Below are 12,722 nucleotides of genomic sequence, written 5' to 3' on the forward strand. Positions count from 1 at the left end.
TTAAAAACAATCCCATTAATAGTGTTGTGTTTTATATGGAGAGCGAAACTTAGAAGAATTCCAGTTGCGGAGACCTTGATCAAAAGAGGCGTTCACATTCATCTCACTAGTTGTTGTTTCTGTGAATGTGAAGAAGAGTCGGTGGACCATGTTCTTATCAATTGCAAATTTGTTCAAACGGCACTAGATTGGGTCATCAAGTGCCAAGTGGTGCGGGATTACACAAAGGTGGCGGAGTTCCTCAACTTTGTTGCCGGTTGGAGAAATTGTCCAAAAAAACGAAAGATCATTTTGACTATCTTTTATGGATTCATATGACGAATATGGAAGACGATAAATGAGAAAGTTTATAAAAAGGTTGTGTAGTCCCCTACTATTATGGCTGATGATGTAATTTCATTGGTTTATACATGATATAACATAGGGGAAATAATACAAACTACATATGGACAGAGTGGTGTTGCTCTCCTTTTATTTGTTTGTGTACTGATTACCTTGTTTTAGACTTTTAGTTGCCCCGTCTAATTCTTTGCTAGTCGTGGGGCTGTTATTTATATATTTTATTCACCGTTTCCGAAAAAACTAATGGAAAAGGTTTGTAAGAAAAATGGTAAACTGTCACAAAATCCATACAGTCATATTAAACTAGACATGCGTTCTTTTTGTAGTAGTGAGAGAATGGAGAGTTGATCAAGAGATTATGGGGTAAATTTAGAGTGTTACAAAAACCCACAATTACCATTTTGAAACGTCGTTAATTGGTTGAAAAATTATGGTTATATATATATATATATATATATATATATATATATATATATATGTTCAGGTGTTTAAAGTAATTATTGTGTTATTGTATGCATAAATGTGGGCCAATCAAAATTTAAAATAAAAACAAATAATTAAATAAATAAATAAGGGTAAATAGGTAATTTGATAATTAGTTTCCACAAATAATATCCTATAATTATGGTAACCATTGACTTCAGCTACCTAGGTTTTCTCCATCCATCGTCGGCTTTTTAAAACCACCTCCAATGTAAACCGTAACCCTAATCAAACCATCTCCAGCCGTCACCTCCATCCTTATGCCTCCCACCACCGGCCGCCACCCTACCCTCTTGTTCCTCCGACCACCGTATCCACCGCCATGTCGAGGGTTGTTGTTGCTATCTTTTCGTGAAGGCTGAAGACAGAGACCGATGAGGAGTTGCGCCATTTCAGTCGTGTGTAAGGAGGAATGCACCACACCCGCCTGTCGCTATAGTTGCTGCCGCTCGGAGACGCGTCCATCGCCGGACGCCGCGACCTTCTTGCCTGAGAAGGGAGCTGTGGAGGACCCGCTGCCATCATTCTTCTTATTCTCTTCTTCCACTAGTTAAGCTCCATTTGAAAGATAGAAGATCGAGTTTAATGGTAGAAGATTATTCGACTTTGTGCTACAATTTTAACAGTAATTATATGATTCTAATAAGTCATGGCGGTTCAGAAATCTTAAAGAACACAAAAATAGTTCTATGAGAATATTGCACACCAGATGTTTGTAAAAATGTCTGAAAGAGAACTTGATGTTCAAATTCTTGAAGTACACAAAAATAATTTATGAGTTCGTTATTTGTGTTACTTGATTTTAACATGTAGTATGAGTTCTCTTAGAATTACTAAAATTTGTTTTATTTTTGTCGTATAAAAGCATTCTCACATAGTTTTATTCTTACATAATTCAATTTCATGACATTTATTCTCATAATGAATGAAGTACATGATGATCAATGACCCGAAGGCTGGATGAATGCGTGTGGGATAGACATGAACAATCCTCAATGGTCACCGATCTTCCAGAAAAATGCACTACTCATTGTCATATTCTATTAGATTAATCTATAATAAAATGATAAGAGTATATGTAATAGTATATTCCAATAGAATAATCTACATATTATATTTGTTTGTTATTAGGGAGTGTTTCATTATTATAGAATAAACTATAAAGTTTTTTATTTTTTCAAGGATGTGATAGAAAAAATTTAACTTGTATCTAAAAATTTGTTTATTCTGCGAGAAGTAAGTCTCTTTATTAGTTTATGACTTGCATTTTCATAGAATATCATTATAAAAATAATGTCATTCTGACAGAATAAAACTGGATATGATTAAAAATCATGTTAGAATTATTTAAACTAAATTAATTAAAAAAAAAATCAAAATCCAAAAATTAAGATAATCAAAGATCCATTAAAATCTAAAAGTTTGTTTTTTTAATTTTGGGTTTCCTAATTTTAAGGCAATACAAATGTACAATATTATCCTTCTTTTAATTAAATGACATTATTCTAATTTTCTTTTATTTAATAATATAGGTAAATCACTTTCTTAAAATAAGTAAAATGATTGGCCCACATTCATGCATACAATAACACAATAATTACTTTGAATAGAATAACCTAAGCCTATGTATCAAATTAAGTATATATATATATATATATATATATATATATATATATATATATATATATATATATATATATATATATATATTAAACTATGTATCAAATTAAGTATTGTACACTTTACGAAAAAATAAGTAAAAAAAGCATGAAGCTAGTGAAGTAACAACAGCATGCAAAGACCATTCAAACTTGAAGCGAAGGTTGTAGACATCCACATGAAATGATTGAAGCGGGTTCACCAACTATTAACAAGAAATGCATGATCCAACTTGAACCACATGGACCATAGAATCCAAAGAAACTTTCAAAACACAAATTTTAGATTTTGGAAACAAATCGTGGCAGGTTATAGGTACAAAAGTTGTGCACTTTTTATGCTATTTTCCACTAATTTCAAACAAGACAAGTTCCCTTTGTGTTGGTGGGATATTGTTGAGATTTCACTAACCTCTTTGTTCACATGAAAGATTCAACCTTCTCTTGAATTGAATACCAATACTTCGTCCAAAAGTAAACTTTTTATTTGGTATATATATATAATCTAACCATATCTTATCTTTAAAAATACTATTAAATCTATTTCGGATACAAAACTAAAAATATGATCATTGTATATTTTGTCATGTTATCTAATATATCACTGCTATTACTTATTATCGTGTTTGGGTATTCAAATGTGGAAAGGTTGTGTTTCACCAGAAAACAAGATCAAACAAGATCCGAATCCTTTGGTATCTATTTTAAGCAAAGATCTATATCACAATTTTGGTTGAGAAATAGATAATATTAAATAATTTTTTTTTCTTTTTTTAATTTAACTTTGGATTACAATAAAAATGAAAACTAGGGACTTGAACCACCATCAAAGATCTACACAGTTAAATTGAATAGGTCAACTAACTTACTTATGACAAGGAGGGAAAAAACATTTATGGCATATGGAAAAGTCAAATACATGCACAAAAAAATAATATTAATTCAACTTATGATTTATATTTAAATTCTTTTAAAAGAAAATCTTAATTAGAAAATCTGGAGGAAGACAAGCCAAGCCGACTTATCTATTAACATCTGTTACAGGTACGATTAATTATATGAAGGAATTAAATCGTATACAATGACATCAAAAATATCTAATTGATATTTGATAAACTTTGAAACGAAAATGAGAAAACAACAAAGGGATTCACATCAAGTGCTGGATTGCATTTTAGGCAACAGTATTTATTTGTGGAGCCTGCTCAAATCCAGACTGGTGTTAATTATAGATAGCAATGGCAGATGAAATGGAGAAATTCTTGCAATATGCTCACGCTTTCCAATACTTTTCATCATTTTTATTATATATTATTTAATTGATAAAACTTTTGTATGAAAAAGTTTCTACCACCAAAAACATTCGAAATTTTGTCTCTTACATGATTATTGATTTATCTTTAACAAAAAAACTTTCTGATATTAGTTATAAGATTTAAATTTAAGGCCTGCAAATTAATTATAAGTTTGATAAATGTAGACACGATTTTTTATTTTTATTATTTTTATTTTTATTTTTATTGTATCAACTTAATTGAGATATGTTTTGGCATTTAAGACGGTTTTTTTCTTGAAGCCCATAGTTTTCACAAGGATCAAAACAATGTTTCATATTCTTTATATAGCATGTATTTATATAAAAGTCATTTTTTTTAATTTACTTGAGTATAATATTTGGTTTCATAAATTACGGTCCGATTTTTTAATTATATAAAAACAAAGAGGAAACTCATGTGGTAAATCGAGAATAGAATTGAAGCGTATTTTATACTTGCACACATTTAAGAATTAAGACACGGATTAAGAAGGTGGTCACCTAACAACTTGGTAAGCTAGGAAGAAAGCACTACATTAATCACAGTGGTCGGTATTCTTCAACCTAATTAATATGTATGGAGTTTAACGAATTGGTCGTCGAAAACTTGTTCTCAGGTAGGTGTATCGAGATTCTATGTCAAAAGAGTGGAATATATATATATATATATATATATATATATATATATATATATATATATATATGGTGAGTTGGGTAAGTAGCAGCATCCTTTGCTATTTACAATTTGGTTTCATTTTTTAATTATTAATTTTTGTGGCTACATACAATTGCGTATGATAACGTAACTTTGTTCCAGATTTTAAGTAGCAAATGTTCACAAGTTGACATGTGTGTAAGAATTAACCTTACAATGAACTAGCATTTTTTTTACCATAAATTTATATATTTAAATTATGAAATTATGGTACCAATAAGTTTTTAAAATTACGGTTGTATGAAATTGCTAGTTATTTTAATATGTTCAACTTGTATGGTTAATTTTGGTATGTAATATTTAATTATTACAAGTTTAATCTTATGAGTAAATATTTAAATTATGATGCGATTAAATATTTAAAATTATTGAAAAAAAGTTGTACAAAAACATGTTTATGGAAATTTATAAACATGTTTTTGGTTATTGATAAATTTCATTTATGATATATTATTTATTTTAAGAGTAAATTAATTGACACAATATATCGCCAAAGTGATCTATTTTGTGAAAATTAATTTACAAAGAACTTAAATTTAATGGTTTGAGTTTATTAATGCGGATATTAATCGACCCAAAGGTAGGTTAATATTTGGTCGGATAAACACATGTTTGATGATAAATATGCGACAATTTTTAGGTTACATATCATTAATAAGTCAATCCAAAGAGGGGTTTATTAATTGACATGATATATTGTCAATTCTTATTATCAAATTTTATAGTTTATCTGTTTATTAATGCGGGTATTAGCTGACCAAAAGGTAGACTGATATTTGGCCGAATAAACATATATGTGGCGATAAACATGTGACAATTTTTTGGTTCAATGTGATTAATAAGTCAATCCAAAGAATGACTTGTTAATTGACATGATTTATTGTCAATGTTTATCTCTAAAACAAAGATATCTCTTGCAAGTTAGTATTACAATCCAGACTTGATATTAATGTTGTGTTGATACCTTTTCAAGATGTCATAAATTGAATTTATTTATTACGGTTTATGGATTAATGAGCATAAAAAAATAGATTTGTTCATATTTGAATTATGGTATTATATCTGCTAACATTGATCGCATTTATGATTCATGTAATCAATGAGATTAACTTTAAGGAATGGAATGAGGGCATTATGTTAGTTCTCAATTGCATGGATATTGACCTTGCATTTTGGATAGAGCAACATTCTTTGAGGATGTTGAGTTTGGGGGAGAAACAAGGTTAAAACATTGTCCTTAAGGAGGAATCAATCTTGATTCCTATTATTGCTTTCGATAGTATGCAGATTATGAATTAGTTATCGACAATGTTATTCAATCTCCTATTCTGAATACACAAACTCAACAACCTCAACTTTGGATATCCTATGCGTGGTACCACATTTTTCATCAATTTATTATCTCTTTTGGTTTTGAGGTAAATACAATAAATGATTTTGTGTATCACAGATTAAGTGGGAGTAAATTTATCTTTCTGGTTTTGGGCAGATATCTACGCAAACTAAGTTTGGATCATAAGAAAGTAGCCAAATGGATTTTAAGATATCTATATATATAACAAAAGGCTATATGCTCAATCATAGGAAATCAGATGTTTTGGAGATCATTTTTATTATGAATCTGATTTTATTAGATGTCAAAATAGTTATTGATGCATATCGGAATACTTTTACATTTTAGCATGATAAGCTATTTCATGGAATAGACTTCAGTAGCTTCTTCCATAATGACATCATAAATTGTAGCATGGAATATGGTTGCGGAAATTTGTCACGAGGCTACACATTATTGGTATTGAAAGACCACTAAAGTTGTGATAATAAGTCAACAATATTATATTCCAACAACAGAAGTTCTATTAAGTCAAAGCATATTGACATCAAGTTTCCTTCTGTTAACACAATAGTGCAAAATGGAAATATATATAGCACATATGAACAAACTCCATGAAAGCGGATCCGCTCATAAAGGGATTACCTCCTAGGTCTTTCATGAGCATACTACACACGTTGGTGTGATATTTGGTTTTAGTGGGAGTTTTATGGTGGTTTATGTTTTGTTTAAGAGCAATTATGTTTTTTTGTACAGAATTAAGAATTCGGTTGACTCCATTATTAGTTGCACTTATTTGAAGTTTGATCTCACTTCAATCTAAAGAGGAACTCGTCAAAAATTTATTTAGATTTTAAAACCACACACCATGCTTAATCTATGTCGTTAGTTATATATGTGTATGTGACCATTGATAGGTTTAGTTATGTAAATTGTAACGAAGGCCGCTTTGATCCTATACTATTATGATTAGTGGACGAGATTGTTTAAGGGTACCAATGTTATAATAACATTCATTAAAGCGCTCATACAGTTATACGTACATTTATATAATCGTGGTCCAGTGGGAGATTGTTGGATAATTATGGGACCACTCTATAAATATGTACGATATATTATTAAATCCAATTATTATGGTAAGAATATAAATTGTTGATGGACCGATTTATAGAATATTAACTTACCTTGTGGATTGAGTTCCCGGTTTGACTCAAGATCCTCAAGATCCCTTCCATCTATCACATTAGGGTATATCTCCATCTATATATACATGTGATGAGGAGCAATCAAGACACGCGAAATATACATGTAAATACGTTTAGGGTTTGCTGAGGGATTTTTGAGAGAGCTCTTGAGATCAATTGAAAAACCCAACCCTAATTCTTCATATCCGAAGATCATAATGAAATGAGTTATGTAATCGTTCTTTCAGGTTTAAAGTTTTCTTTTGACAGATTCGAGATTAAAGATCCAAAGTTTATGCTTCCGCGTTTTATGTTTTGGTTATCAAAATAACCAACAATAGGGTGTTTGAGTTGATCAATCAATAAAGTGAATACAAATTGGTATTAATTTAAAAAGTATAAATCTGAATTAATTTAAATCCGATATGAATCAACTAAATTATAGTTTGATTGCATATTTTTCACAATTCGGTTTTAAGAGCTAGGACATTACAAACAGTGACGGAGCTTGAACTTTTGATTTGGGGGCCGAAAGTATAATAAGTATGAAAATCGGAGAACAGGGGGCCAAAGCCAAATTTTATAGCTTTTGGGCCTAATATGTAAAAATTTAAATATTTAAGGACTAGTTGTGACAAAAAAAACAGAGGGAGGGGGGCAGCCCCTCCTGGCCCCATAAAGAACCGTCCCTGATTACAAAATAAAAATATCTTTAACGTTACCAAACTTGAGTTGTCAAGTTAAATCCACAAATTATTCAATCATATGTCATCTTAATCAATTCTAGTTAAAAATAAAAACAAATAGTTTAATTATGAAATAAAAAGTATATTAATAAAAGCTTTTATTTGGGACGAATCAGTTAACTTTATCTAACAAAATGTAATAAATCAATTAATAATTTAATATATAAAATATAAATAATTGAATACATGGTTATTATTAAGTTTGTTTGGACTATTCGGTTTTTATTTTAGTATCGAAGAACTATATACTAATAGTTTGATTTTGGTTCAAACTAATCCACAAATCCAAATATATGTACCTATTATACTCATCAGATCAATACAAATTATCTAATTGAATAATTCGATTTTATGAGTAATTGATAACCTTAATTGATGAAACTAAGGCCAACAAAATTATTTTGGTGTTCAATTAAAATTTAACTACATATATGGTGTAACTTTTATGTTGCTTTATTTGTATGTTTCACTTTCATGTGCCATTGTTTACTGCCCTTGATAATTGATATATATCCTGTCAGGGTGGTTTGTTTTTTCCTTTTCTTTGTCTATATAAGCTTGATAATGTTGATTTTGAAATGAAATGTTTTTTGTTGTGTTTTACTAAAAGTCAATATAAGAAAACAAATCATTAATAAGATATATATAAAGTCAAACGCCAGAGAGTAAATCAAGATTATAATTTATATTGAGCTAGCAAGCAATTAATGTTACTGGTATGGGTAACCAACTAACCATTATCCTGCATCTTTTAATTTTATATTAAAAGAAGAAAATTAAACAAGAAAACGTAAAACTAACTTCCTTTGTCAACTGCCCTTTGCACCCTTCTAATTAATAATTACTCCTATAAATTATCCTCTTCATCTCTTCCTACGTTCCCTCATCACATTCACATACCTCCTTCTCTCTCGCAAGAACACACACACACACACACACACAGATCGATGGATTTCCTTATGGTGTTTCTCAGGTTAGCAGACTGGGCTGTATACCAGCTGCTAGCTAACTCATGTTACAGAGCCGCAATGAAAGTTAAAAACCATGGCTTTTTCTTATTAAGAAACCACCCACCTCAAAAATCACCACACCACCAGTTTCCATTGTTCCCTAGCTTCACATCATGTTGCTTTAAAAAAGATCAACAACAAACCGTAGTCTGTGACATTCAAAATACCATACTCTTAAACTCAAAGTCTTTCTTTCCATACTTCATGTTGGTTGCTTTTGAAGGTGGTAGCATACTCAGGGCATTCATCTTGTTGTTATCCTATCCTTTGTTATTTGTTCTAGATCATGAGCTAGGTCTAAGGCTAATGATATTCATCACCTTTTGTGGGCTTAAGTTGAAGGACATGGAGAACGCAGGGAGGGCAGTTTTGCCCAAGTTTTACCTTGAGAACTTGAACCTGCAAGTTCATCAGTTCTTTGTGTCAGCGAGAAGGTTTGAAAGTAGGGTAGTGATCTTTACGAGGGTGCCAAGAGTGATGGTTGAAGGATTTTGTAAAGAATACTTGAGTGTTGATGATGTGAGGGGGACCGAGTTGCATAGTATTGGGAAATATTTTAGTGGTTTTGTGTCAAGTTCGGGTGTACTTGTAAAGCATAAAGCAGTGAAAGAATTGTTTCAAAATGAGAAAAAACCGGATATTGGTATTGGAAGTAGTGGTCTTCATGATCAACTCTTTATCTCCCAATGCAAGGTATGTGTGACTTCTTGAATCAACTCAAACCAATTTTATTCAAACTATTCTTGATCAAATTAAGTCTCTATTTCTTTCTTTTTATTTTTCAATCTTTTCATGAATGGTAAAGTTTCTCATTTATAAGTTTACTGATCAATTAATATCACTTTTGCCAAATGACCCTACCATATTAATTTTACCCCATTTATGCATTTTCTATGTGTCGAAATCTTGGAGGTTATACTTTTAGGCTTTAAATATCACTTTCTATATGAAAGTTGCCTTAACTTTATGAAGTCTTTTGTGAAAAAGTTGCAACTTTTTATTTATTTTCTATTTAGGTTGTTGACAAGAAAAATCGAATAATACGTTAATTATGTTCTATCTTGAACCATGCAAATCCTTTTCTTACCCTAACCTTTTTGATAAAAGACAGTCACGGTTTTCTTTTAACCAAATTTTTTATTCATGAAGTCTTTTGATTTAACGATTGTCGGTTTGAGATTTGCCGATCCCCAAAAGCCAAAAAAAAAAAAAATGATAAATTAGTTAGCCATTTGTGCTACCGAATTCTTGGCTTGAAGCAATTTCCATTAATCTTTTTACAACGATTGATCACAGGAAGCTTATGTGGTGACAAAAGAAGATGGAAAGAGGAGTGCAAGAACAATTATGCCAAGAGAAAAGTACCCGAAGCATTTAGTCTTCCATGATGGAAGGCTAGCCTTCTTCCCAACACCATTAGCGACCTTATGTATGTTTCTATGGTTTCCTCTTGGCATTCTGCTTGCAATTGTCAGGCTTTGTGCAGGCATCTACTTGCCTTACCACATCGCACGCATCATAGGGGGTTCAACAGGCGTAAATATAAAGATTGAAGGTTGTGATTACTCATGGGAGAAGAAAAACAAACGAAACGGTGTTCTCTTTGTTTGCACACATCGAACCCTTTTGGACCCTGTCTTCTTAACAATGACCATCGGAAAGCCGTTGACAGCTGTTACTTACAGCCTAAGCAAGATGTCGGAGATGATTTCACCGATAAAAACTGTTAGGTTAACAAGAGACAGAAAGATAGACGGAGAAACCATGCACAAGCTACTGAGCGAAGGTGATTTGGTTGTTTGCCCTGAAGGGACAACTTGTAGGGAGCCTTATTTGTTGAGGTTCAGCTCATTGTTCGCAGAGTTAACCGATGAGATTGTGCCAGTTGCGATGAACACACATGTGACCATGTTCTATGGGACAACGGCTAGTGGGCTCAAGTGTTTGGACCCTATTTTCTTTCTGATGAACCCTAGACCAACGTACCATGTTCAAGTGCTTGGAAAATTGGCTAAGGAGCTTACATGTGGCGCTGGAGGTAAGTCTAGCCATGAAGTGGCTAACTATATTCAGAAAAAACTTGCAGGTGCTTTGGGGTTTGAATGTACAAATCTTACTAGAAGAGATAAGTATTTGATGTTGGCTGGAAATCAAGGGATCGTTGAGGATCATAATAGTAAAAGTACAAAATGCCCATCTAGTTAATTAGTATCTTAGTATTTTCAAGATCAGTCTTTTGGTGTTCCCATTAATTATTATTTTGAATATATTTATTTGAAACACTGTTTTTATGTTCAACCTCTCATGTATTATAAAATTTTTTCTTTTTATTTTCCTTCATTACACTAATTTATGTGTGGAACAGTCACAAAATTATCAAAATTTATGGGCCCATTTAACAAAAGAACTTTTTTTTAAGAGTAAATTACACAAATGGTCCCAGTGCTTTAGATTAGTTTGTCCGTTTGATTCATGACTTTTGTTTTAAACTATGAAAGTCCTTATGTTATATTTTTGTTGCGTCTTTGGTCCTTATCAAACATAATTGGTCCCCATCAAACATAAAAAGACTATATTGCTCTTCCTGTTTTTTTTTAGTATTTATTTCGTACATATAGTTATTGATGCTTATTATGTTATGATTAGAATATAACATGACCACCATCGTTGTAGTATAGTGGTAAGTATTCCCGCCTGTCACGCGGGTGACTCGGGTTCGATCCTGGCAATGGCGCCAAAACTTGGTGGGATGTCAAGTCCACCAAGTAAATTACATCATTTGTTTGCAAATAAAACGTAATATAATGGTAAAAAGGGGTATCGATCCTCGGGGAAATGGTTGTATTCAATCACCAATGCAATCCAATAGAACTAGTGAAATTTAACTAACTAACTACAATTAAACTAAAGGGGGGGGGGGGGTGGTGTTTGATTGCTTGAAAACTAAAATACTTGAATAACTAAAAAAGCTTGCAATTAAGCAAGATGGTGAGATCCTCAAATGTTGAGAATAATTGGTTAACCAAGGCAATTCAACACAATGAACATTTGTGTGTTTATCATTAAGATTCAATACAAAGCTTATCATTCATCCCAAATTGGTTATAGCAATCATGAAGCATGATATGCCAACATTCCTCATAGGTAGTATGGAGGTTGGGGAAGCCCACAACACACCTTCTTAATCAAGATCAAGGGTCAATTGAAGCAATTAAACCCAAGAAGTCAATTAGCCTTAAGAATGAAGGAATCCCCAATTCCTAGAGGATGTCAATGCTTACACATCCATAAAGGGGCTATGATTCATAAGCTAGAGATGATTTCTACCATCATAAAGCTCTTGTTCTAAGTAGATTCAATGATTCAATGCAAAACCAAAGAAATAATCCAACAATTGCTCATTCAAGTACCAAGCTCATGATCAAAGCATCAAACAAGCATAAGAATTATAAACTAGAATCATAAACATGAGATAAATTGATAATCAACATGAATCCTTCAAAACCCACAAACATTCAATGGTTTTCAGCCAAAGTTAACCAAAATAGGGAAATTAGACACTAATAGCAACAAAATAACAATAACAAAAGTCTAATTGCATAAAGAAACTACCAATGACTTGGAAAGATGAAAAGAAATGGGTTTCAAGCTCCAAAATCCCCTTCTTCACCTCTCCAATGGTGAAAAATCGAGATTATCGCTGCTAGATCTGATCCCCCAAGGTTATGGTGTGCCAAATGACCAAAATGCCCAAACTGGGCAGTTGCGCAGGTACCCACGCGACGGAGATTCCACCCGCGCAAGTGCTGCTGGAATGCTATTGGCTCATTTTTCCTCCACTAACCATCCCACTACCAAAGATTCCATTGGTCCCTTCCATATCTCACATGATTCAAATTAACCAATCATCTTTTAGCTTCAAATATGGATGCTCCA

At 31.9% G+C, this 12,722-nt stretch overlaps 1 protein-coding gene across 1 annotated transcript; it reads left to right on the plus strand.

Annotated features, from left to right (window-relative positions):
• Positions 1-8,664: 8,664 nt before the first annotated feature.
• On the plus strand, positions 8,665-11,126 carry GPAT1 (glycerol-3-phosphate acyltransferase 1). Its single transcript, XM_079080383.1, has 2 exons — positions 8,665-9,479; positions 10,083-11,126. The coding sequence occupies exons 1-2, from the start codon at positions 8,724-8,726 to the stop codon at positions 10,989-10,991; spliced, it is 1,665 nt and encodes a 554-aa protein (XP_078936509.1). The 5' UTR covers positions 8,665-8,723; the 3' UTR covers positions 10,992-11,126.
• The last annotated feature ends 1,596 nt before the right edge of the window (positions 11,127-12,722 follow it).

This window comes from Lactuca virosa, chromosome 2, assembly GCF_052849685.1.
Source record: "Lactuca virosa cultivar CGN04683 chromosome 2, Lactuca_virosa_CGN04683_v6, whole genome shotgun sequence".
In the NCBI taxonomy this organism is placed as follows: Eukaryota; Viridiplantae; Streptophyta; class Magnoliopsida; order Asterales; family Asteraceae; genus Lactuca; species Lactuca virosa.